This window comes from Pleurodeles waltl, chromosome 2_2 (genome assembly GCF_031143425.1).
Source record: "Pleurodeles waltl isolate 20211129_DDA chromosome 2_2, aPleWal1.hap1.20221129, whole genome shotgun sequence".
NCBI classification, from domain to species: Eukaryota; Metazoa; Chordata; class Amphibia; order Caudata; family Salamandridae; genus Pleurodeles; species Pleurodeles waltl.
Genome location: NC_090439.1, coordinates 748,728,611 through 748,751,988, shown reverse-complemented (window position 1 = coordinate 748,751,988; position 23,378 = coordinate 748,728,611). Strand labels below are relative to the sequence as shown.

The 23,378-nt window shown below is 40.5% G+C and overlaps 1 protein-coding gene across 3 annotated transcripts in view; it reads left to right on the top strand.

The window, feature by feature from the left end:
- Positions 1–23,378, top strand: part of UBE2W (ubiquitin conjugating enzyme E2 W) — a 223,414-nt gene that overhangs the window by 55,289 nt on the left and 144,747 nt on the right. For all 3 annotated transcript variants that reach the window (XM_069220361.1, XM_069220362.1, XM_069220363.1), the window contains exons 3-5: positions 8,234–8,336; positions 9,592–9,747; positions 19,964–20,039. In XM_069220361.1, the coding sequence (XP_069076462.1) occupies positions 8,234–8,336; positions 9,592–9,747; positions 19,964–20,039 (335 nt within the window). The remainder of the gene's footprint in view (positions 1–8,233; positions 8,337–9,591; positions 9,748–19,963; positions 20,040–23,378) is intronic.

Below are 23,378 nucleotides of genomic sequence, written 5' to 3'. Positions count from 1 at the left end.
ACCCTCAGAAGACCAGGCAGCACCCACAGGAGTCCCAAGGACACGAAGAACAAAGGAGTTGCAAATTGCGGTCGTCGCAGCACTACAAAAGGGATCTCACACCGCCGGAAAACAATTCTGGGAGCTGAGCGTTGCAGGAGAGAGTACTGGGGACCTGGGCTACACTGTGCACAAAGGATTCCTGGGAGAAGTGCACAGAAGCCATATGAGCTGCAAAACACACGGTGCACAGGGGTACTGTCTGGCTGAGGGAGGCAAGCTCTTACCTTCACCAAATTTGGACAGTTGAACCTTTGAACAGTCGGGGTCACTTCGGTACACTACCTGTGTTCCAGGATCCACGCTTGCCGTCAGGAGAGGGGACCCAGAGTACCGGTTGTCGCTGCAGAGAGGCACCTGCTGAAGCAGGGAAGTGACTCTGTCACTCCACAGGAGATTTCTTCGGTCCTTCTGGTGCAGGATGAAGACAGGCAATCCTCGGAGCGTGTACAACCTGGCAGGAGCTGAAGTTAGAGTTGCAGTAGGCTTCTTGGGTACCTTGTTGCAGTTGTAGAGTTCCTGGAGCTGTTCTGCGGTTGATCCGGTGGTAGAAGATGAAGCAGAGGTTGCAGATGATTCCTGCTGGAGTCTTGCAAACCTGAATCTGAGGAAACACCTAGAGGAGAGACCCTAAATAGCCCTGAGGGGGGGGGATTGGTCACCTAACTGGGTAAGCCCCTATCAGGAGGGGTTTCTGATGTCAGCTGCTGGCACTGACCACTCAGATGCTCCCAGAGTTCACTGACCATCCTGAAAACAGGATGGCAGAACCCAGGGACACTCTGGAAGAGCTCTGGGCACCACCCCTGGAGTGGTGATGGATAGGGGGGTGGTCACACCCCTTTCCTTTGTCCAGTTTTGCGCCAGAGCAGGGACTGGAGGTCCTTGAACCGGTTTAGACTGAATTATGCAAGGATGGCACCGTTTGTGCCCTTCAAAGCATTTCCAGAGGCTCTTGGAGGATACTCCTCCCATGCCTGTAACACCTACTTCCAAAGGGAGAGGTTATAACACCCTTGTCCTAAAGGAAATGCATTGTTCTGCCTTCCTAGGGTTGAGCTGCTCAAGCCTCAGAGTCCGGGAAAATGGGTCTGGACGACGTGGGGGCACCTCTGCTACTGCAAGGGTGCCTCACACACCAGTACTATCCACCTAGCCTTCAGGGTCTGAAGGTTAGATTTATAGGTGACTTATAAGTGACCTGGTGCAGTACAAATGGCTGTGAAATAGTGTAAGCACTATTTCACTCAGGCTGCAATGACAGTCCTGAAGAAGTGTTTGTGTGTGCTCCCTATGGGTGGCAAAAGAAATGCTGCAGCCCATAAGGATCTCTTGGAACTCCAATGCCCTGGGTACCTAGGTATCATATACTAGGGACTTATAAGGGGGGTCCAGTATGCCAATCTGGAGTGGAATAAGTAGTCAAACTATAGTGACAAATTTGGAAACCGAGCATAAGCACTGGAGTTCTGATTAGCAGGACTCCAGTGACAGTCAAGCAGCCGCAAACCATAAGCACTGGGGTCCTGACTAGCAGGATCCCAGTGACAATCAAAACACACTGACAATCGGGCTGAAATTAGAGGTAACATTCCAAGAAAGATTGTACTTTCCTACAATAATGCACTACTGAGAAAAGTCTCTCTTCATATTTGTGATATTGAGGGCCACTGAAAACTGTTGCAGATTTAATCCAAAAAGGTTTGTAAAATGAGTCAGAAATGGCTCTCATGCAGTAGAATATCAATTAGTTGGTCCCAGCCCTACCGACCTCTTTGCAGAATATGCAGAATGCAAGGCAGTTCAATGGGAACATGCCTTTAGTCCCAATCATACAATAATCACATAATAACCTGTGCAGAATAATACAGCAGGACTTCAGTAAAATTTTTAATTTCAGCAAAAACAATTAGTAACTAAGGATAATTTCCCACAATTTGCAGCTACTCGTATTTCCTACAGAATCTGGTTATATGCCTGGCTCAACACAATGGTGGTGCCAGAGAAGGACCTCATGCTTGGTGCAGATCTAGAGGTAGACTAGGGTGACCCGTTTGTGGAAGGGGAAGTAAATGGCCATCAGATATTCTTTCTAATCACATAGATGCTACCAAATTCACTGAGACCAGTGAATATTCCCAGTTTAACCCTCTCTAGAAAAGAAGTCCAAGTTGTAGGCAATTCAAATAAACAAATGACTAATAAGTTGTCAGCTAATAGTTCGAGTGTTAATAATCAGGAGTTCATAATTAGTGAGACAAGTTAAATTGCCTGCTTTCCCGGCACACTGGATGGTGGTGTTTTTCAAGCTATAGATGACAATATGGACTTTAAAATTAAATTCAAAAGCACAGTGCTTGAATTGTTCCCTGCTCTCAACAGAGGATTTCCATTCAGATTTAAGGAACACTGTGAAAAGGGAGGTTTGGGTTTTTCAAAGAAATGGGATTGTGTTGCTCAAAGCACAGCCAGTGCAGGTCGCTGCAAAGCCAAATGCAGTATATCCGCACACTCCTTGATCTAGGCTTACTTAAGAAGCTGAGGAAGGGGCGGGGTCATACTCATCATTGATAAAATGATAGAGCAAAACATTCTAAAGGAAATTCTCTGTAGTCCATGTAATTCATCTACAGTGGGATTGAAGAAACCTAGTTGCAAATGGAGAATGGTACAGATTTGCACAGAATAAATGACATAGTGATTTCATGTTGTCCCATAGTACCAAATCCAGCAGTGATGTTCCAAATTCCAACCAGTGCAGGACGGTTTACAGTAATTGATTTGTGCCAAACTTTTTTCTCTATCCCTGTTCATGAGGATAGTCTGTATCGTTTTGTGTTCATATTTAAGGAAACACAGAGAATCCCTCAATCTTATCACAAATCCTGAAAGAATTTGAACATTTAAATTTACTTTGTGACTCAGTAGTATTAGTATGTTGATGATTGAATGATTACAGTCTAAACAAGATGGTTGTAAGCTGGATACAATTGCTTTATTAAATCATTTAGTGGCAGATGTGTTTCCTACTAAAATGCAGTACTGCCAAAAAAAACATTTTAGGACCACCAAATTGAAAAAAGGAGTGAGGTAGATTCCCAAAGAACATATTACTGTATTTTTGAGGATTAACAGATCAACTACACAGAGATAAGCAAGTCTGTTTCTAGGAATGGGTGGCTACTGTCATCAGTGGTTTCCAAACGTTTTATTGATTGCAAAGCCCTTACCAAAGCAGATGTACAATGTTGTTGGTGATCTGGTGCCCTGGCATAATAAGTGTATGAAAGCCTTCCTGGAGCTTAAACACTTTCTGTAGTGCGCCCGCTCTTGGAATGCCTAATTGTAAGTAGGAGTTTTATTTAATTTTTTCATGAAAAGGTAGGGTGCACGTTTTCTGTTATTATTCTGCAGCACCGATGTGGGAAGAGTGCCATGGCATTCTTTTCTGCAACATTAGATCTAGTAGCCACTGCTACAAAAATTGCAGCTGCTACTTTGGTAATAGTATAAATTGAGATGGTTTCAGTGGGGTATACAACACACGTATTGTGGTGTTTCCACATTGTTGAGACATTAATAACTCCGATACTATTAACATTTCATAAGTGGCCACCTGAATAGGTGTGACCAGATTATATTAGTGTCAGATAGCATTTCAGTTAAATGTTGCCATACCCTGAATCATCAAACATTGTTGCCTTTGCCAAATAAGGGAGCAAAAGAAGCTGATGATGGAATTGATGACATTCATAATTGTATTGATGTGACTGAATTATAAACCAGACCAAGATCACACATTCAAGGTATGCCACTTGAGTTGACTGATTTGATTCTGTTTGCATATGGTACTTGTCAGAGAACCCATCATTGAATTCTTCAAGCAGTTTGCACATCAACAAATGTTGTGGAGGCATCATGTTTGTGTAATGTAACTTCACCACAAGCAGCAGAACTGACTACCCTTAGAAGAGCATGATGTGTGGCCAGTTTGCGTGATAATATCTACACAGAATGCCAGTGTAAGTTTGGCATGGTCCATGATTTTTTCCATTTGTGGTCTAGCTTTCATTGGGTGATAACTTTCACAGATGTGTTCTTGTGTTTGATGCTTTAGAACTGGACAGGAATTCTGAAATGGAAGTGAAAAATGTACATAGAATGTTGTCATTGTCAGCTCAAAAACAGGAGTAACTTCGGCATCTGGAGAGTGATGTATTGTAGGTTGAAAGGAAATGTTGGGAAAAAGCAGGATGTACTCAAGATTCAACATTACTGCTAATAGTGAGGTAGGTGAGCAGACCTACACATGGGGCATGATGGCATAATTATTATGTTTAAAACAGATTGGTTTAATCCTAATTTCTGGGCAGTTGCTGAAAACTGTTCAGTGATGGGTAATTGTCAGCAGGCCAATGATAGTAACATTTTCTGGCAATTTTTGAACATTGTCCCTTTTTTGTTTGACTGAATAGAGAGACCCTTTTCATAGAAAGAAGGTGGCTTCTTGTAAAGATAGATTTTGATTGGCTCTAAAATATATATATTTTTTTTATTTGTGATACTATTGGAATCTCAGTCATTTTATACTTTACTATCAGGCGTGCTTCAGTCCATATAAATAGTACACAACACAATACCAGTACTAAAGATAGATTAGATTTTAGAAATTGTGTTGATAGGTACTTGGGGGCAAAAACTTATCCTCATTAAACAGATTTTCATAATTACATAATGAATGTTCGTAATGGTTATATTTGTTCTTTCCGTCCTTCAGAAGGACCTTCAAATTTCACGTTTTATGGTCTTTCATGTAGCGCTTATTTTGACCTCATTATTCAGTAGGAAGTTCAGGAAGAATATAAAGTAGTTTATAATGTTTCTATAGGGAAAATACCTGAAGTTGTAGTATTAGACTCCTCTACTATATGGAACAGTCTGTTATGATTTATAATTGGAAGACTGACAGCACAAACAAGACGAGTGTGTGTAAATTGATGCAGGGTACTATTTTATTAGAAAATATAATGAGAGGAGAGTGTCAGTTAGTTTGAGTTGTAATGGCGGAATGGGGCTACATTCAAAAGATAAGCTGATAATCAAGAACGTGCAGGTGCGTCCTAGACTTAGGATTTCTCAAGAGAAGAAAGTTGTTGTGTTTTCTGATGCAATACTTCAGTTTGATTGGAACAAGCATGTTTGTAGTAGTAATTATATTATTTTTTTGGGTGAGGACTACATGTAGAGGCATTTAACACATCTGGGCTAAAATAGCTTATTTAAACATTCCAAGTGACTGGGTAGATGGTTTGTTCTTTAGCATTAGTTTCCCTAAAATCCATCATGTAAATTAGTTGAATGAAGTGAGTGAAATTAGTTATGAAAGAACGAAAAGTGGGTTTGGTCATGTGCTTATGGATGAGTTTGGTGTGTTGGTTTCTCCAATTGGTTTGGCTTTAAATAATTTGAAGATTAGAAGGTTGTCTACTTTAGTGGAGCATTTGGCTAATAATACTGCAGCTGCATTAACTAAAATAAAAGAAGAGATGACTGCCACTCATGCAGATAGTGATCCAAAACCACCTAGATTTTTGGCTGAAGAAGGGAGTGTGCTGTGTAACTATGGTTCAAGCAACAAGAGAAAAGTACTCCTACAGCTAAAGTTTCAATCAATTTATGTATGGTTCAAATGAATCAGCTGTATCCCACAACTGGATTGTACAGCTGTTTATTTCTTTAGACAAAAAAAAACATTTGTGACACTAGTTAACCATTGTCTAACAGGTGGTGTAACATCCATTCAAAGTGAATCACTGTGTCTGTGTGTATATGACTGATACATGAACCTGTAATTTCTTAATGAAGCTGTTGATTAAAAATTGTACTGACGGAGCCGTCTTATTCATCATGGGAAATTTTTTGGGGAAAAGATATCAGTCCAATATTTCAGTTCCCTTTGGGTGGAGATCTACGATCAGTGAGCGTAGGTCACAGAGCATGCGCATCCGTGTCAGTTGGGAGTGGGAAATTGCAGACTTTGCCACCCATAAATAGGGATTCATAACTATATAGGCACATTTCATTAAAACATTTTGATCCCAGAAAGAAGGTTAGCTAGCTTACTCCTGTCATAATGATGGATTTCCAACTGAACCATATACCTAACACTAGATTGTGTAACTGAATCCAGAGGAATACACAGTTGACAATAGGCTGATGTATAATACACCAGCCCAAGACCCAAGGAGGCCTCTAAATAACATGAGGTCAAAACTTGGTCAACATTTGACTTAACAAGGGAACTGAATTCAAGGAGTAAACAGTGGCATTCAGATTTTGTATACAATGACGAGTAGCTTCTAGCTTGAAAAATTACTTCTGTCGTTTTAACCACACGAAAAGGCACTAAAATGTGTGAATGATCTCCATCCAGAGAGAATTGCAGGAACTATTGGTAAATGGCTTAGTTAAAATTGGTAAAGTTTTGCTGGTGGTATTCTAAAGAACATTCTAATCCAGTTAATAATTATAATCCTAAACACAAAGGGCCTGCTATTAATATTGAAACTTTTGGAAGTTATTTGTTTTAAAGGAGGTTTAAAATGTTGTGACAAAAGGAGGAGGAAAACTAACTTTATTACCCCGAAACATAGCTGTTTTATAAATTGGAGATCTTGCAGAAAATGAAGCTATCACTACAGAAGGTCATGAAGTACTGTAGTGTATTATGAGGGTTTCAAAAGCCATCAGTGGGGAGGGATTTGTGAGAGCGGTTTTAATAATACAAAATGCTCAATTATATGAAGCTAGCCTGACTAGGCCTCAACCAGCTTGCATTAATAAATATCACTCCTATTTGCAGAAAGAAACTTCACTTTTGTTTTATGTGAGCTACTATTCTCCAAGTGCTTGGGTTTCGGTTTGCTTTTCCATTTCAGTAAATCCACAAAATACAAGCTGCGTTTATGGTGTTGATTACTATATTGATACATTGTATTAATGTGCATTCCTCAGGAGGAAACCATGCTCAGGATGCTCCTGTCTTTGTAACGCTCAAGGTTTTTTCCTCAGTTTTTATAGGGACCACTCATGCCATTCCCTTCATTTCCTGCAGCAAAGTAGGTGTTCATTAGATATGTTTTATTTGATGTATTGTATATTTAAAAGGTTATTGGTTTATGTGAATGTATCTTTATCAAGTTCTGTTATGTCATGCCAGACCATAGTGTGTGCCTTTCAGTATAAAACTCTAAAAAAAAGATTGTTTTTGGAGATGTGACAGGGCTTCTTGTACTTTCTTAAAAAGCAGTGTGCCATTTAATTTATACTTAAGACTTTCTCTGCCTTGTAAACGGAGCAGACTATGTGCTAGCCTGTTTACCTACTTTATACTTCTTTTTGGCCCACTCTTTGGAGCAAACTATTGGTCCTCTTAGCTGTACTTTGGTTTTGGCTGTTATTAACTCTTGATTGCTGATTCACTGTGATTTAACGTAGTGATTCTATTTTTTAATACCGAAAAACTAGGTATATCATTTCAATACTCTGTCAGTTTTCACAAAAATAACTTGCTCCTATCTCAAAATATAAAAATATGCTGTTTTAAACCGAGTCAAAGGATACTATTGTAACCTAGCACTCTCTACCTGTTACTGCAAAAACATACTGATCACCACTGCTTTCGTGCTTGAGTTCTGAACATTATGCAGCAGGTGATAGGGCCTGTAAAGCACACTTTATTATAGACATATTTAATGTTAACACAGCAGCCAGACCCATAGGGCTGCTTGTCACCGCTTCTGTCATGTTTGTGAAATGTCAAGTATGGAGGGTCTAAAGATATGATTTGTTTCACACTGGAAAGTTTTACTGTTGATGTACCTAAAGGTCACATATCTTGATTGGCGTTTGCCAGTATAGTCCCATGTTTATAGGGGTAGAATGCATGCTTTAGAACTTGGTTAACAACCTCTTACTGGTCATGGGTTCAAATAGGGCAGGAAACAAAGTTGGGGAACCCTGTGAATTCCCTACAAACATGAATCTATTTGCGGAATAACTCAGTTTTGATGATTTATTTTTCCCCATCCATTTCTAATCGCCAATCTAGGCTAACTCTGCTGTTGATATCAGATTAGCTGTTCAGAAAGTCGATATTCGCTGTACAGTTTTCAATTTTCTCCTTATCTTTTAGGTGGGTTGTAGACATGGAAGGTGCAACCGGTACATTATATGAAGGGGAGAAGTTTCAGCTTCTTTTTAAATTCAGTGGTCGCTATCCTTTTGATTCCCCTCAGGTAGGTCAAGTTATTGCTTTTGTTTACTAGCTAACAAACATTCGTTGTCATTGTTCAGTTCTGACATTGAAAACAAAAGTTGCAATGTGTATACCCAAACGTTATTCATTTTTGTGAATAGTTTGCAGGATTGTTAGCCGTTTCACGCACAGATAAGCATGCATGCAAGCTTAGTTAATGTGACAAACTTGTAGTCAAACTTTAGAGTGTATCCTTGTGTTTTATAACAAAGAATGTACATGGGATGCACATTTTTATCAAATTATTTAAAGATTACTTATTTTCTTTTTTAAATGAAAAAAAAAATCCATTATTAATTGGGTTTATTGAACCCCTCCCCCGACCTCCCTACAAAATGCTTTCTAAGTTGATAGAATCGCCAAGGACATTGCTTTCTGTGGGATGAGTCCAAACAATACACATTCTCTTCTGTCAATTACTTAAAAAATTAGCTTGGTTAGATATTTTTTCTCATGAAAATTAGTTGGGTTTATCATGGATCTCTTTGTACCCTTTTAATTTGTAAGAATCATTCTAGTCAAAGGACCAAAATACTATGTTGTGCATTTCTAGCTAGGCATAAAGGTCTATACATTTTGAGTGAGTAGCACACATCCTTAAACATACTGGTTAGCTGTACCTTGATGGGAGATGATCTCTTAACAATATAAATCCTCATCAGGATAAAACCAGCCTTGAATTTCTGAAATGATGAACCTGCGTTTGCCATTATGGGGTAGAATCCAGGCTGTCAAAATGATGGTTTGCCCCCATGTTTGATAAGGCCAATGTGTGCTAGCTGGGAAGTGTTGGGGAGTGTTGTCACTGGAAAGGTCTCCTAGTTAGGTCAGTTAATTTTGTACCTGGAGATACCGGAAAAGTTTAAAATCCATAATAATGCAGGGGCATAAGTACGTGGACCATGCATTTGTACATCATCAGCATATAGCATCAGTTTAAGTTCTCCTGCTTTGGTGCAGATGCCTTTAGTTAGGGATGACTGTCAACAGGCTACTTCCAGGGGTTCTGGAGTGACCAGGTACAGTAAAACCCTATTCAAGGCAACAGAATGTTACTGCAGTATTCCTTTTATTCATGTAACGAAAGGATGTTGTAGCCCAATTAACTATAGGACTAGTATGCTGTTAAAACACATCAGCAGTATGCATGGTACTAAGACTGATAGTGTTTTTAATGTAGTTGATAGTTGACAGCAGTAGTCCAAAATGTATAACATTTGTTCTTTTCCATTTAGGTCATGTTCACTGGTGATAATATTCCTGTTCACCCTCATGTATATAGCAATGGTCATATCTGCTTATCCATTCTAACAGAAGATTGGTCACCAGCCCTATCTGTCCAGTCCGTTTGCCTTAGCATTATCAGCATGCTTTCCAGTTGTAAAGAAAAGGTATGATTTTTGTCTTCATGCAGAATCCTATTGTACATGCTTGTTTTACCTGTTGTTTCCAGTAATTGCCTGAAATCAAGACATTGTGCAACTGGAAATGATTTTAGCAAAATTGAGGTAGAATTCAGGCATCAATAAAAATCTGATCACCATGGATTCATTAGTCACATAGGGCTGACTGATTTACCAACATTACAGATTTGTTTTATAGCTTTGAAATTGTATTTGTTTCTCTTCTTGGTTTCATTGGCCATCTTTTGGCAGAATTTGCATTTACGCTTCCTGGTCAAAGCTTAGTTCATAGTATTCATCACATATTCATTGATGGATGTTAAATGGCATTATCTACCCAATCCATACATTAGCTAACTGTTAACTTATAACCAGTGGTAGAAAAGTATGGTGGTAGGTAGTACCTGTAAAACACAGTTGTCTAACAATTGTCATACCATATTAAGTGGCAAAGAAACTTTCACACCAATTTGTTTTCCATCCTTTCTTTTAAATAGTACTTTGTTTCCCATTCACTTGTTGCATCTGTACTTATTATAAGTCAAGGTAAACACGTCCCATAGCAAAATAAAATCTTATTCGGTATCAAATGCCGAAGGGACAAGGGGAAAATGTAATATTCTCCCTCCCACGCCTGCTACTATATCACTCATAGAGTCACTAAAGCTCTGCAAAATACGAGCCCATATGTTTGGCTGCAAGACTGATTTTTGATTGTTGTCCATTGCCCCTTTAATATTATCCCCAAAAAATTATACTTAGATGTTGCTTTGCCACACATACAGTTGCACTGAAGGAACGGGCAAATTCACTACTATCCTACTGTGCAAATGGAATTCTGAACTACATGGGCCTGAAGGCATAACTGTCAGTTGTGGGACCAAGTTGGTCTTAAGAGGCTTGATGAGTTTCACTAACTTAGTTCCATAAGTGGTTAAAACACTGGAATTGATGCTGGAATCACTCTCCCTCCGCCCCCCCCACCCCTCCCCCCCCTCATCAAATCCCAATCCGGAAGAAGCTGGGCACAGACACAGAACTCCTAGTTCCAGGTGACTGGGGAAGGGGCGGAAGAGACAAAATAGTAAAAGAACACATGCGGTACTGGTTCTGCTCAGCAGCCATGCTACTCTGCTTAACCGGATCATATCTTCTGGAACTATTGAAGAATAACTTGAAGCCCTGGGTAGTGTTTAAGGTACTCCATGGGTAAACTCATGACACTCCCACAATTACACTCCATACATAGATTGGATTTGTAAAGGAACACAAAGAGGTTGTTCTAGGTTGCTCTAGACACAACGGTTAGATGTTACACAAACCTTCAAGGTATGTTAGTGACCATGTTACTTTCGGAAATGGATTACATTCGGAATTAGGTAAACATGAAACAAGTTCTATACATGGCACAAGGTTGGAGTTAGTGACACTCTCAAGGTTGTACTCAGTACATGGGCTAAACTCTGGAATGAGAATACACACAAAACAAGATTATTCTGGGCAGAAGTGGTACATGGGCTAAACTCGGAAGCAAGGCAATACGTGAAAGAAGGTTACTTCTCAGCACAAGGTTGGAGTTACTGACACTTCCAAGAATGTGTTTAAAAACATGGATTGAAGTTAGAGACACTCCGAAGATATGCTACAAATAAGGTTGCTCTCGATATGTAGCTTGGATTCGTGGGCACTCCGAAATGCTGGAAAACACGGCTGCACTCGGTACAAGGTTGGAGTTGGGTGCCCTCCTAAAGTATGCCAGAAAACAATTACTCTCCATGCATACATACGTTGGAGGTATAAGTTGGTTCAGGAGTTCGTGATCAACACAGTTCAGAAGCCAAGACTTGGAGAGATGGTCCAGAGCCAGGATGAGCCAGGAGATAACAGACAGTCCTGCAGATACTACCAAGGATTACTGCGCACTGACCTGGGGCCAAGTACTTAGCCTGGATTAGCACTTGAGCTGGGTTTTGAAGGGGCAGGCGGGTCATTGCAAGATGTTTGAGAAGAGGCGAAATTGTATCTCATGGAGGGAGACTCTGGAAGCATTTGGCAGACATCTCTGTCGCAGTCATTGGAAAAGACTTGGAAGACTAGAGCGCTGGAAGGTTTCCAGATGAATCTGAATATGAGTTCCGGGGTGAGGTTGCGCAGGACTGAAGCAATTAAGGCCCTGGCAACTCAGGAGATGAGTGCAAGGACAAACCTTGCACTGGACAGGAACACCGGAAGATCTAGTGCAGCTCCGCATCCAGATACGAGGCCTAGCCTCGATGCATGCTCAAAGGGGCTATTTATCCAGGAAGCAGAGAGTGTTCCAGAAGGGCACGTGCCTCACATGAAGGCTTCCAAAGGAACTTGAGGAAAGGCACATGTTACATACAAATGAATATGACTTAACAGGCTGCAGGTGCAAACGGTAAATGACAACAAGTTCAACGGAACCCAAGTGCATGATGGTACAACACAGTGGTTCACAGTGGAAACATGACTATCCTAAAATGGCACATGAAATCTGAAGGTGCAAGCTCGCCTAACCTTGCATAGCATCATAACTGAAGGGCCAATAGTACAGGCCTTTGGGGTAGGGGAGGGGCCATGGAGTACACGAGACAGAGGGGAGGGATATAAATGAGGCCGTCGAGTAATACCCACCATACATAGAGCACAAGATGGAGTCGTGACCATGAGCTTTCTCGCTTTCTTCTAGGGTGTCCAATTTCCCTTGATGTTGAGGCACACAAAAGCTCTTGACACAGCAGAAGGCATTTGCAGTAATGATTTGAAAGGGAAAATAGATAGACAAATATTATCAAGCAACTTATTTTGGTGAGGGGGCTCTTCGTAGTCCTGAGAATCCTATTTGTATCCACCTGAAGGATGGCTGCAGTTCCTTAACAGCACAAAGTGGGAAGATTTCTATGCTCTCCCTCTTTACCTCAACAACCCATGCCCTGTTTACCATTCAGAAATAATAATAGATGTATCTTCATTTTTGCTAGGTATACAATGATTCAAATATCAAGGGGGTCTCCAAGAAGAATTACTTTTCAATGTGAAAAGCAGGAGACTACATCAAAGTTCACAGATCTTGATGGCAATAACTTTTTGCCTTTCATCAGTTCATCTGTTTCTGCTGGTGACTGAGTTCTGAATACAGAATTGGGGTATATCTTTGTTTTTCCTTACAATAGAAATATGTTCTTGGTGCACTTCAGGTACCTAAATGTCGAAATGAAAGTCTATCTGTTCAGTATCCCATGGTGCCCTGTCCCACAAGAGTTGTCTATGACGATTTATGTATGCGCTAGTCTATGTTGTGTTGATCTCTCCAAGATTTTCATGAAATAGAAGACAATAGAAACATAGATGGATATTTACACATCTGAGATAAAAGCTGTGCAGCTAAGTATGGCTCTGCTGTTTGTGACTCATTGGAGGAGAGCTCTACAGTCTGTACTGCACAAGGAGTTGAGCAATACATACATCTTCATCATGAAGCAAGGGGCGATTGCTAGGGCCACAAACTCATGCATGCAAATTCAGTGCTCTCTTATCTTCAGGAACTAGGATTCTTCAATTCTGGGCCTGCAGAACTTGTAATCTTCTCTAAGGCATCGGAAGAGGAGCGGACCGAGCCCACCGAATATAGTGTCCAGACAGCTAGGTATACAGTGTTTTTCAAAGCACAGAGGAAAAGTCATAAAATAATTGCACTGCTAATGGTTCATTGTATTTGAATAGAATATACATATGAAGAATTTTTTTTAGATTTCTCTTACCTTATAGACTTTAATTGGAGTGACTTCTGGTTCATTGTATTGACTGTTTCTCTCGTTTTTGTTTCACATGGGCCTTTTTCAGAAAATATTGGTCTTACCTCGGAATTGTTTCCTTATTGTGTTGTCATACACTTAGAGCATTGCATGTATATATTTTAATAAGCCCTCCGTACAAGTAGCATCGATGGAAACATTTACCAGTTTCAAACAACTACTTATTGATAGCTTAAATTGCACTTTCAGGCTCTAAGATTACCAATTTCTGGGGTGGTAAGCAGTTTCCTTTCAGAATTACCACTGTTCGTTCCATTGGTTCCAGCAGCCGTCTATGGGCTATCAACATGATCACCTCGATTTATGATTAACCTGGCCAGTGTAGCAACCCACAACTTGTCCGGAAGTAACTTCAGGTTCAACCTTACACATCTACGTTACAGCTAAACCAGAGGAAACCCTGAGGATGAGCCCCAGTATTTTAATAAAGCCGATCACCTTTTGCCACATTGCTCAGAGATTAAAAGCCTATCCAAATGCAACTAGTAAAGTTATCAGCAGCTCTTGAAATGCCTGGAGAGAAGACATTGTCCTCGTGCTTTAACATTTTGATGATTATTGAAGTACCTGTGTCAGGCTTGAGTATGAAAGGTCTGATATTGGTATTAAAAAAAAGCACACATCTCTTCTGGCTGCTCAAGTGCCCAGCAGTTTCTGTTCTTCGAAAGAACACCCCTTGCCTTTGATCAAAGATAAAATTGGCAACATCTTCCCTATATGATTGCTTGCAATATACAACTGAGATTTATTATCACAAGCTTAGCCGCAGCTTAGACTGGGAAGCATTGCTTTAAGGTGGAATTTCACTTTTCTTGCGTAGAAGACATTAACACCTGAATTCCAATAATCTATGTATGCTACATCTCCAGCTCCCTGCAACATACCTTAGCGACTATTCTCTTTTGTGAGAGGACTTTGTGGTTTTGTGTGTTTTTTTTTTAGTTACATAGCTGATAGTGTTGCTTTGAATACAGACATGGCATGTCTGACTGTAAGTGAAGAGGTTCCAACACCAGAATCCCCAAAAATCTAAAGGTGTATATGTAGATCAGTGTTTACTTCGAAGTTCCTTTACTTTGCAAGCTGAACTTTACAGAGACTTCACACAAACTCTTGGCCAGCTCTATATCAATTATTGAATTGAAGTTCACTACTCAGACAAAATGCAAGCCAATACGTTTGGGACATTTACTCATGACTGCTGTATGCTTTTCAGAATCATGTAGTTTTTTTTTTTTTAACAAAGTTTTGGTCTGCCTTTCAATGCTTGCTCCTCATTAGTTCTTTTTTTGCAGTCACTTAGGAGGACTACACAGTGGAATGTGGTATTCTGCCTGGAACATTTTCCCATCACAACCCAATATTAATCAATCTAACTCCCTACTGGCAAGGTTAAGTAATGTATTGATGAACACGTTTATTCAGGGCTGACATGCAAAAAGAATATGTTGAACAAAATGTTGATTTGCTGCTGCCTGGAAAAAATATTGCTTTTATTAACGTGTTTAGAGATTTCGGTAAATTGAGGCATGGTTTTGGCATCGTGAAATAGATGGTGAAGCTACTGGAAGATAGTCGTCAGAGATTTGGAATTTTATGAAACATATACTTCTCCAAGGTTTGAGATCATTTAGTGATCCACTTTTCTTGATATAAAAACATGTCTTGTTTGCGCAGTGTAATGAGGTGACAAATTATGGCAGCATTCTCATTATGAGAACTTTTTTATAAAGCCTCTCTGATAATGCCCCTCTAATGATTGTACCCAACTCTGGATAAAGCTAGGGATCTGTACATGTCCAATCTTTAAATATTGATTTATGTCTGCCATGCAAAGGCTCATTAAATGAATGCAGTCATTCTGATCATGGTACGGCAATGAATATCCAAGCACTTGCATTATGCCAGAGTTTAGAAAAATAAGCAGAATTGAGAATATTTTGATCAAATTATACCATTGTTCTTTCTTTAATTTCTATGGAAACTTCTTGTGAATTGATGAGACCAATTTACTTTCAAGTGTTTACTCGACTCTACAAAATATTATTTTAAATAAACCTAGCAGTCAAATTCCCAAGTTGGCAGCTAAGGATCAAAGAGTTCGCTTACAGTTTGATCTTCTCCACTTTACCATATTTTGTTTGTGTAAATCTTTATCCAATTACTAAACATCACTGTGCCTCAGTGTCCTTGTTTGCCAAGTTCTTGATGAAAAGGGACGTTTAGCTTTTGCATGTTGATTATCTCTGCACAATCTTATCAAATGTTATGGGCCTACTTCCTGAAGCTGTATATGCATGAAAAATTTGGCTTACACGCATAAAATATTTCTTTTGCTCACATAAAAAGTATTTGCACACATGAAGATTATCATGTAAACAAATCTACTTACTGCTCGAAGGTGCGGAGGAGTGGCAGTTTCAGGCCTGGAATGCTAAGTGAGTTTGTGCTTACACATAAAAGTAAATGCTTAAGGACCTTCTCCAATTCCTCTCCAATCCCTCCCCGCTCTAAAAAATGTTTGACATTTACTACTAACAAAGGGTAGGAGTACAATGTACAGGAAGATGTTTCTTGTGTAGGGAAACAATTTCCCCAGAGACAAAAAGCTTTAAAAACTGAATATGCCATCGAGCATCAGATTTTCTCTTTTCACATGAGCAAAATTATACGATTGTAGAATTATTCAGGTAAAAATTGAATTCACAAATGTTTGCTATAAATATACCAGGAACTGCAACTGTTGAGGATTTCCAGGCTCACTTCTGTAAATGTTTGTGAATTCATAAACAAAGTAACTGCATGGACTGTCTAGTGCTCCTTTGTGACTGCACATATCTAATGTATGAACCCAGAACAGACTTGCATTACTTCTCCATTGTTTTTTTTAAAGTATTGATGTGCATCAAACGTTTTTATTAAATGATGCCTTTGAGTGGCCTTAAATATTGCACTATAATTTAAAAAAATGTGGGACACGTTCTTTTTTCAAGTTGCACATATTCTTTTTGTGCATTTTATAGGTCAGAGCAAATAGTTCAATAGGTCAGCAAATCTGTCTGTCACCCTCTAAAACTCTCTTGGCTTTTTTTCCTCCAAATGTAAAATATTTTGAGTTGTTTTTTTGTTTTGTTTTTTCTTTTCGAGCAAACCATCACTAATCTTGCTCAGTTTCAGTGCTTGTATTTGCATGTAATAAACGAGAATTCTGAGAACAATGGCAATAATGTCAAATAATTAAATCTACCAACGTATAAACATTTTCATCAGTCAGCCATTTTCTGTAATACAAGTCGAAAATACAGTTCAGTGTATTTGCTTAGAGTGGTCACCTGGACGGTAAAAGCTTTGCATTGATGAACCATATGTTCTATTTGGCGCCTCTTGAACTTAAGGATGCATATTTTGCATTTGTCACACAGTCCTCTGTCCTTCAAATATATAGTGGTTACTGCAAACTGGCAAAGGGTTTGTGCTGCAGTGGTTGGGCGTACTTGCATTGCATTTTTTGCATTTTTGTTGTCCTTGATCCTGAGCAGACTGCTGTGAGCGAATTGAACAAACTTTACCTTAATAGTGGAACCTAGAAGCAACCCTTATGTTATCCTTTAGCTGAATGGGATTTTAAGGTGCCATTTGAAGGTTTACTTACTAAGTTTCAGTTATAACGAAGGTTAGGCCACAAACTGAATACATTTACTGAACCAATTCATGAACACAGACATGAGTTGCTGCACAGTTCAATGGACTCTGCCAAGTGAGAGCCAATTGCTGAAAGAATACAACTTCCATTCTATGATTTCCCAGATACCCTTGATCAGTGATATAGGACCCGGTGTCTGCATATAAATGTTTTCTCTTTTACCACATATAGAATACAGCAAAACATTCACTTGTTTGCCTCTATATATATAAACCATTTTTTTCTGATAGTTCATTTTAACCATTTTGGTACAATATTAGAAGCCTGTTCTAAATATAAGGTCTTCAGTGCTTAGTAGTATTCACAGCTAAATATGGCACCCCCAAACGTTCCATTCATTCCCTTTAAAATTGGTACAGATTAAACATCTTATTGTTTTCTCAGTGTTACAATATAAAAAAACGTTATTTTAAAAATGTGAGTTCATTCAAAGGATTATGCTCTTCTGTTACTGTCACTCCCTCCACATTACTTCAGTAACAGAAATTGTCAATCATATCAGTATGCTCTTCTAAATTTAGAAATTGAGGCTATTTCTTTTCAAAGTGAAGGAAGTAAATAAATGATGTATTTCCGTCCTAATCAACATCATGTCCCATTTGACACACCAGAGCGCTGAGTAACGCCTAATTAAAAAAAGAAATACTTTATTGTATTTTTCAGATTGTAGCAAAAAGAACACAACAACAATGAACAATTGGTTTTGACATTCAAGTCATTACAGCACATACATTAAATCTTTTGCATGATAACAATGGCAGTCGAAGAAAACATGCTGTTGACACATGATGTAAATGCATTCTCCCCTCTCAAATGCTATCAAATTCCATTTGTTTCCTTCTGTTTTACTACAAGTTAAGTTTGTCTCCAAGCGTGCCACCCCTGGCACATTCTGGGATTATCCAGCACCTCATTGGAAAAAGATTGACAGCAGTGAAACAGTTATTTTAAGCGCTATGGTATATTGTTCACTCTGCATCACCTGGCTGGATTGCTCCCATGGGGAACAGGGTCAAGACCGATCTGCATATGGCCGCGTCCAAACTGGGGTGGCGTGGTGGGTAAAAAAGCGATGGATTAAACCCAGATCTTTGTGACTGGGGTGAATGTTTGCATTGTTCAGCATTCCGTCCATCATCTGTTCTTTTTACCATTCCAAATCAAGCAGCTCATGAGAGATTGTTTCTCCCCAAAGAAAGGCTGGGTACGTTTAAAAAGTGTATTTACCAAATACTACAGCAGATGAGGTAGTGCTATAATTTTGATTGAAGCATTCTGTCTCGTAACCAAGAGGTGCAGCTCCTTCCAAAAAGCTATAGACCTACTAGTTTGTGTGGACAAGAAGTTGAAATGACAAGATTACAACATCTTCTTTCTTGTAATATCTTCACCTACCACTCCCTCCTGTTTCTGGCTGAGATATAAGTGGATGAGTAGCCATTTGTTAAATCTCAGTGAGCCAATGTGGATGTAAATATTTGACTCAATATGTGGCAGGGAACCTATTTTAGGACTCTCTCACTCATCGGGTACCATTCGTTTTGTGCTAGCTGGGAGCTTTTAGTGTTGTGCTATACTGAGAAATGGCAGACGTACCTTCTCACTGACTTCTTTATATGCTGCGAATGCAGAACAGAAATTGTATGGACAAACAATAGATAAACAGTGCTTTATAATCAGTGGGGCTGTCTCAATCTACACCCTCGAACAAAACATAATTGCCCATGCGGATCAATTCTTCTGCAAAACCTACAAGTATTTGCTGTTGCCAGGCACAGGACATTTGGCAAATATATATTTGGTTACTGTTCCAGGACGTGTTAGTGATAGCTACACTCTGTTGGCTGAGATGCACCTAAGTATTAGCCTACTTTGGCTTAAAACAATTATGTTTCTATTTCTCCAATATCAGAGCAAATATTGGTATTCAAGATGCATGAAGAAGTACATTAAGGGGATGAAGCAGTTTCTACTTCGTCAGGTGCATTCCTTAAATGTAAAAACACAATAAGCATGGCACTGGGATCTTTGGATAGGACCAGGTGTATAATTAAATTTATAAGGTTTTCCTTTTAAACAGCGTATCACAAAATTGGAGGTAAAAAATAATAGGCCAACATTGATTATTAGTGAGTGAAGACTCTGATAACATAGTAAAGCATTTAGACTTTTACTATTCCTAATTATTTTCTTTTAACATGTAAAGTCATTGAATCTCTTGGTATGATTAGAATGTTTGTGTGTTTTGAAACCTAGGGCTTGTGTTTGCTTACATTACTGATAATAAGTCAATATATCCTGAATAATTGTTGAAGCCGGTCAGCAACTTAAGCCTGGGGATCATGGCTGTCATTGGAAGTTACGCTGAAAACACATGCTGTCATGCGCTTGCTTCTGTTGATGTCTTGCATTTTGCAATTAGTGACTGACTTAGGTGTGCCTTCTTTAGATACCTAGTACGGTATTACTTACAGGTCACTGCGAAATCTGACACTCCAGAGCCTCTTTGTCTGAGCACATGAATTATTGAATTCTGGTGCCTACTTTTGGATGGTGCTGTAGTCGCTCTTGCTACTGTAAAGCCGATGTAAAATATTATATAATATCTTCTGTTACTTCTCTTGGCACATGGAGGGTAAAATATGCATATTTCTTTTCTCTTCAGAGGCGGCCTCCTGATAATTCATTTTATGTAAGAACATGTAACAAGAATCCAAAGAAAACAAAATGGTGGTATCATGGTAAGTTTTTGCTATTTACAGAGTCAAAAGTAACACATCTATGGACTTGACAAATCAGAGATGGGCCATCTATGGACACAGAAAACATAATAGTTAGACTCTTAAGCCTTTGTTCAGAAGAATCTCTTACTTGAGGATTGATTGTATCCATTTAGCCTGTTTCCATAAAAAATATTGGTGTAAAGAGTTGTAGCCATAGTGTTATTCAAAACCAATAGTCGAAATATGCAAAAGATCCATCTCTGCATTATAGAGGCTGTAAAATCATAAATCGTAAAATCATAACCCTGAATTGATGAAATCAGTTCAGTCATCATTGATCTTCAGCCACTTGTAGACCGTATTCATCTAGGGTTGCTTTCAAGACACCCCAAACAGGGCATTTCTGGGTGTCCCTCGCCTACAAGCCCTCACAATACTTTTACACTTTTTTCAAAAACTTTTATTTCATTGCCATTTCATCTGGAATTCAAGCAGGTGTAACATAGCGCTTATTATACTGTACATCATACTACATAACAGTCGTATCTATGATACCCATACATCTCATAGGCAAATCGTACTTTCACAGCAGCATGTTAGTACCTTTTTAATTGTTAGTTATCACCCCGTTGTTGATATGATTATCATAGCAAGGTGTTCAATGTTTCTTAGTAGCCCTCGTTGTTAGTGGGGGGTAGTGGGTGGAAATTTTCATATCTCTGTAATCTATTGGTTGATGCCTGCAAAAGAGCTTTATATGTATTCTAGAGATTTCCCAACCCAGTCGAGGCCTGCAGTGCGCATCAGGTGAGATATCCAGGAATGAATCAAGAATATAACAGAACTAGGAGAAACAAAACGAACAATCTGCCCATGATCCCTACACGTGCATACTCCGGTTGTGCGGCAACACTAAACCTAAACATCAGCGTTCAAAGACTGTCCCGTACTCAATGCATGGGCTGGCTGGGAGGGGGAGGGGGGTGGGCTGATCCACCCACCCATATGCCCCATCTCTGGGACTCTTGGGGACAACACAGATCTAGCCTCCGTACATTCCCTCCTATAAACATTGAGCTTTCAGTATCACTCTCGTGGTCAGATTCTAGTCCCATGGCACCATTCTCCCAGCTATCCATCACCTATGACCACAGTGGAGCCAGTGGCCTAAGCCTCAGCCCTCTGCTCTCCTCTATCTTTAAGACACTCATCTCCTCTCTTCCCCACCTTGTGACATCCTATGTCCAAATCTGAAGGTTAGGACCTTCAGCGTTTTTCCATGTCATGGATATTCAACGATTGGCCAACACCAGAGCCATATCCACAAATCTATTGCCCACTTTCTTGGGGTGTGGTCGATTGAAGAGCCCCAGGAGGCATACTTCCATTGTGGGTTCTAGTCGTCTATGTAGTGTATTGTGAATTTTATGAATAACCTCCCTCCAAAATTGTTGCAGTTGTGGACATTCCCATGTCATGTGCCCAAATCCTGCCTCTAATAAACTGCACCATGGGCATCCCAACCCAGCCCCCTTGTATAGGAGTGTAGGCCATGGGGTTAAGAAGGTCGTATGAGTGTAGTTGTATTGTATATATTTCAGTCGGGTGTTTTGGGATACCAAGGGAGCATACGCAAGAATTCTTTCCCACTCTCCATCTGAGAGGCGCCTGCCTAGGTTCCTATCCCACTTAGTCCACAGAGCACCCATCGGGTTCTGTACCGAAGCCAGCAGCGCCCTGTATAACCTGAGACCAAATGTGAGCCCCCCCCCAGTGGAGAGCATAGTCTGTAATATCCTGTGTGTGGGAGGTTCACCCTCTGCCCCTTTCCAGAGGGCTCGGATAGTTCCTCTTATCGCCTCATGGGTCAAGAACTGTCCACGAGACAGGCCACTCTGTTCCACAAGGTCGTCAAACGGTATCCGTGATCCCTGACTGTATAGTGTTCCAAATGTGTTCAAGTCTGCCGCCGTCCAGCAGCGTAATTGATGCTGTGTAAAGCTAGAGAGGGGGTTCTCTACAAGGCATTCCCACAAGTGGGATAGCTGACGCATAAGGCACTGCTGTGTGTGCTTCTCAGGACTCTCCGCCAGTTGGCAAGGGCTGTCTTTAGCAACACTCCCCTCTGAATGCCACGTACGGTAGGTAAGAGCAGTCTGTCACTAGCCCAGTACTGCTGGGGTCTCCTCCGTCCACCGTCAGATCTTCCAGTCCCACTCCGCTGAGCCACCGCGCCAGCCACTGTAACTAAGCCGCTAGGAAGTAAAACTCGAAGTCAGGAACTCCAAGTCCTCTGCTGTCTCGGGGCAGTCTCAAAGTGGTCAGCGGCACTCGTTGTCTCCCACCATCCCATATCAGTTCCCTGAGCAACATGTCCAATGGTCGGAACCATGAGGGGGGAAAGGTGACAGGCAAATTGGCAAAGTAATACAGCAGTCTGGGCAATGCTACCATCTTAATAACAGACACCCGGGCCATAGTCGGTAGGCGTAGAGAGTGCCAGAAAGCAGCACTAGACCATAAGGCTCTAATTGCTGGGCTTAAGTTGCCACCTCTGAGGTCCTGCATCTCATGGTATATCTGTATGCCCAGGTAGCGAAAAGTATGCTGTGCCCAGGAAACCTCCTCTGGGCAAGAAGGCGGGCGGTTTATTCCCCGGGCCAGCGGAAAGACATAAGTCTTACGCTTGTTAATGCGAAGAACAGAACATGCTCCAAACTCGTCCAACAGCTGAAACGCCTGAGGCAATGTCTCCGGGCCATTGCGGAGGTAGATAAGCAGATCATCTGCGTACAGAGAGACTATATGGAAACCTCCCCACCTACACATACCCCATTCCTGTACCCTGTCCCTGAGCCTCGCCACTAAGGGTTCTATGGTAATGGCAAACAGCAAGAGGGACAGAGGGCATCATTGCCGGGTTCCTCTGTGTTTCTCATAGCTACAGGAGATCGTTCTTCCCATTTTAACCCAGGCCATAGGCTGTGTGTAAAGCAGCCTGACCCAGGCACCCCAGGTCTCCCCCAAGCCTAGCCATGCCATAGTGGCATCTAAGATTTCCCAGCTCACTGTGTCGAAGGCTTTTTCAAAGTCCACCGACACAATCATTTCTGCCAGATGTTGGGGGTGGGTGTCGTCATATAGCAGGAAGTATAACCGACGGAGATTAGAGGTGCTGCGGGTAGGGATTAACCCATTCTGATCTCGGTGTATGGGGGTACTCCTATGCGGCAGGAGTCTCGCGGCAAGTGCTTTACTAAGGATCTTAAAATCAGTGTTGAGCATGGACAGTGGCCTAAAGTCAGTAACCCGTCGGTCAACCTGTGTGGTCTTGGGTAATGGGATCACTATGGCCTC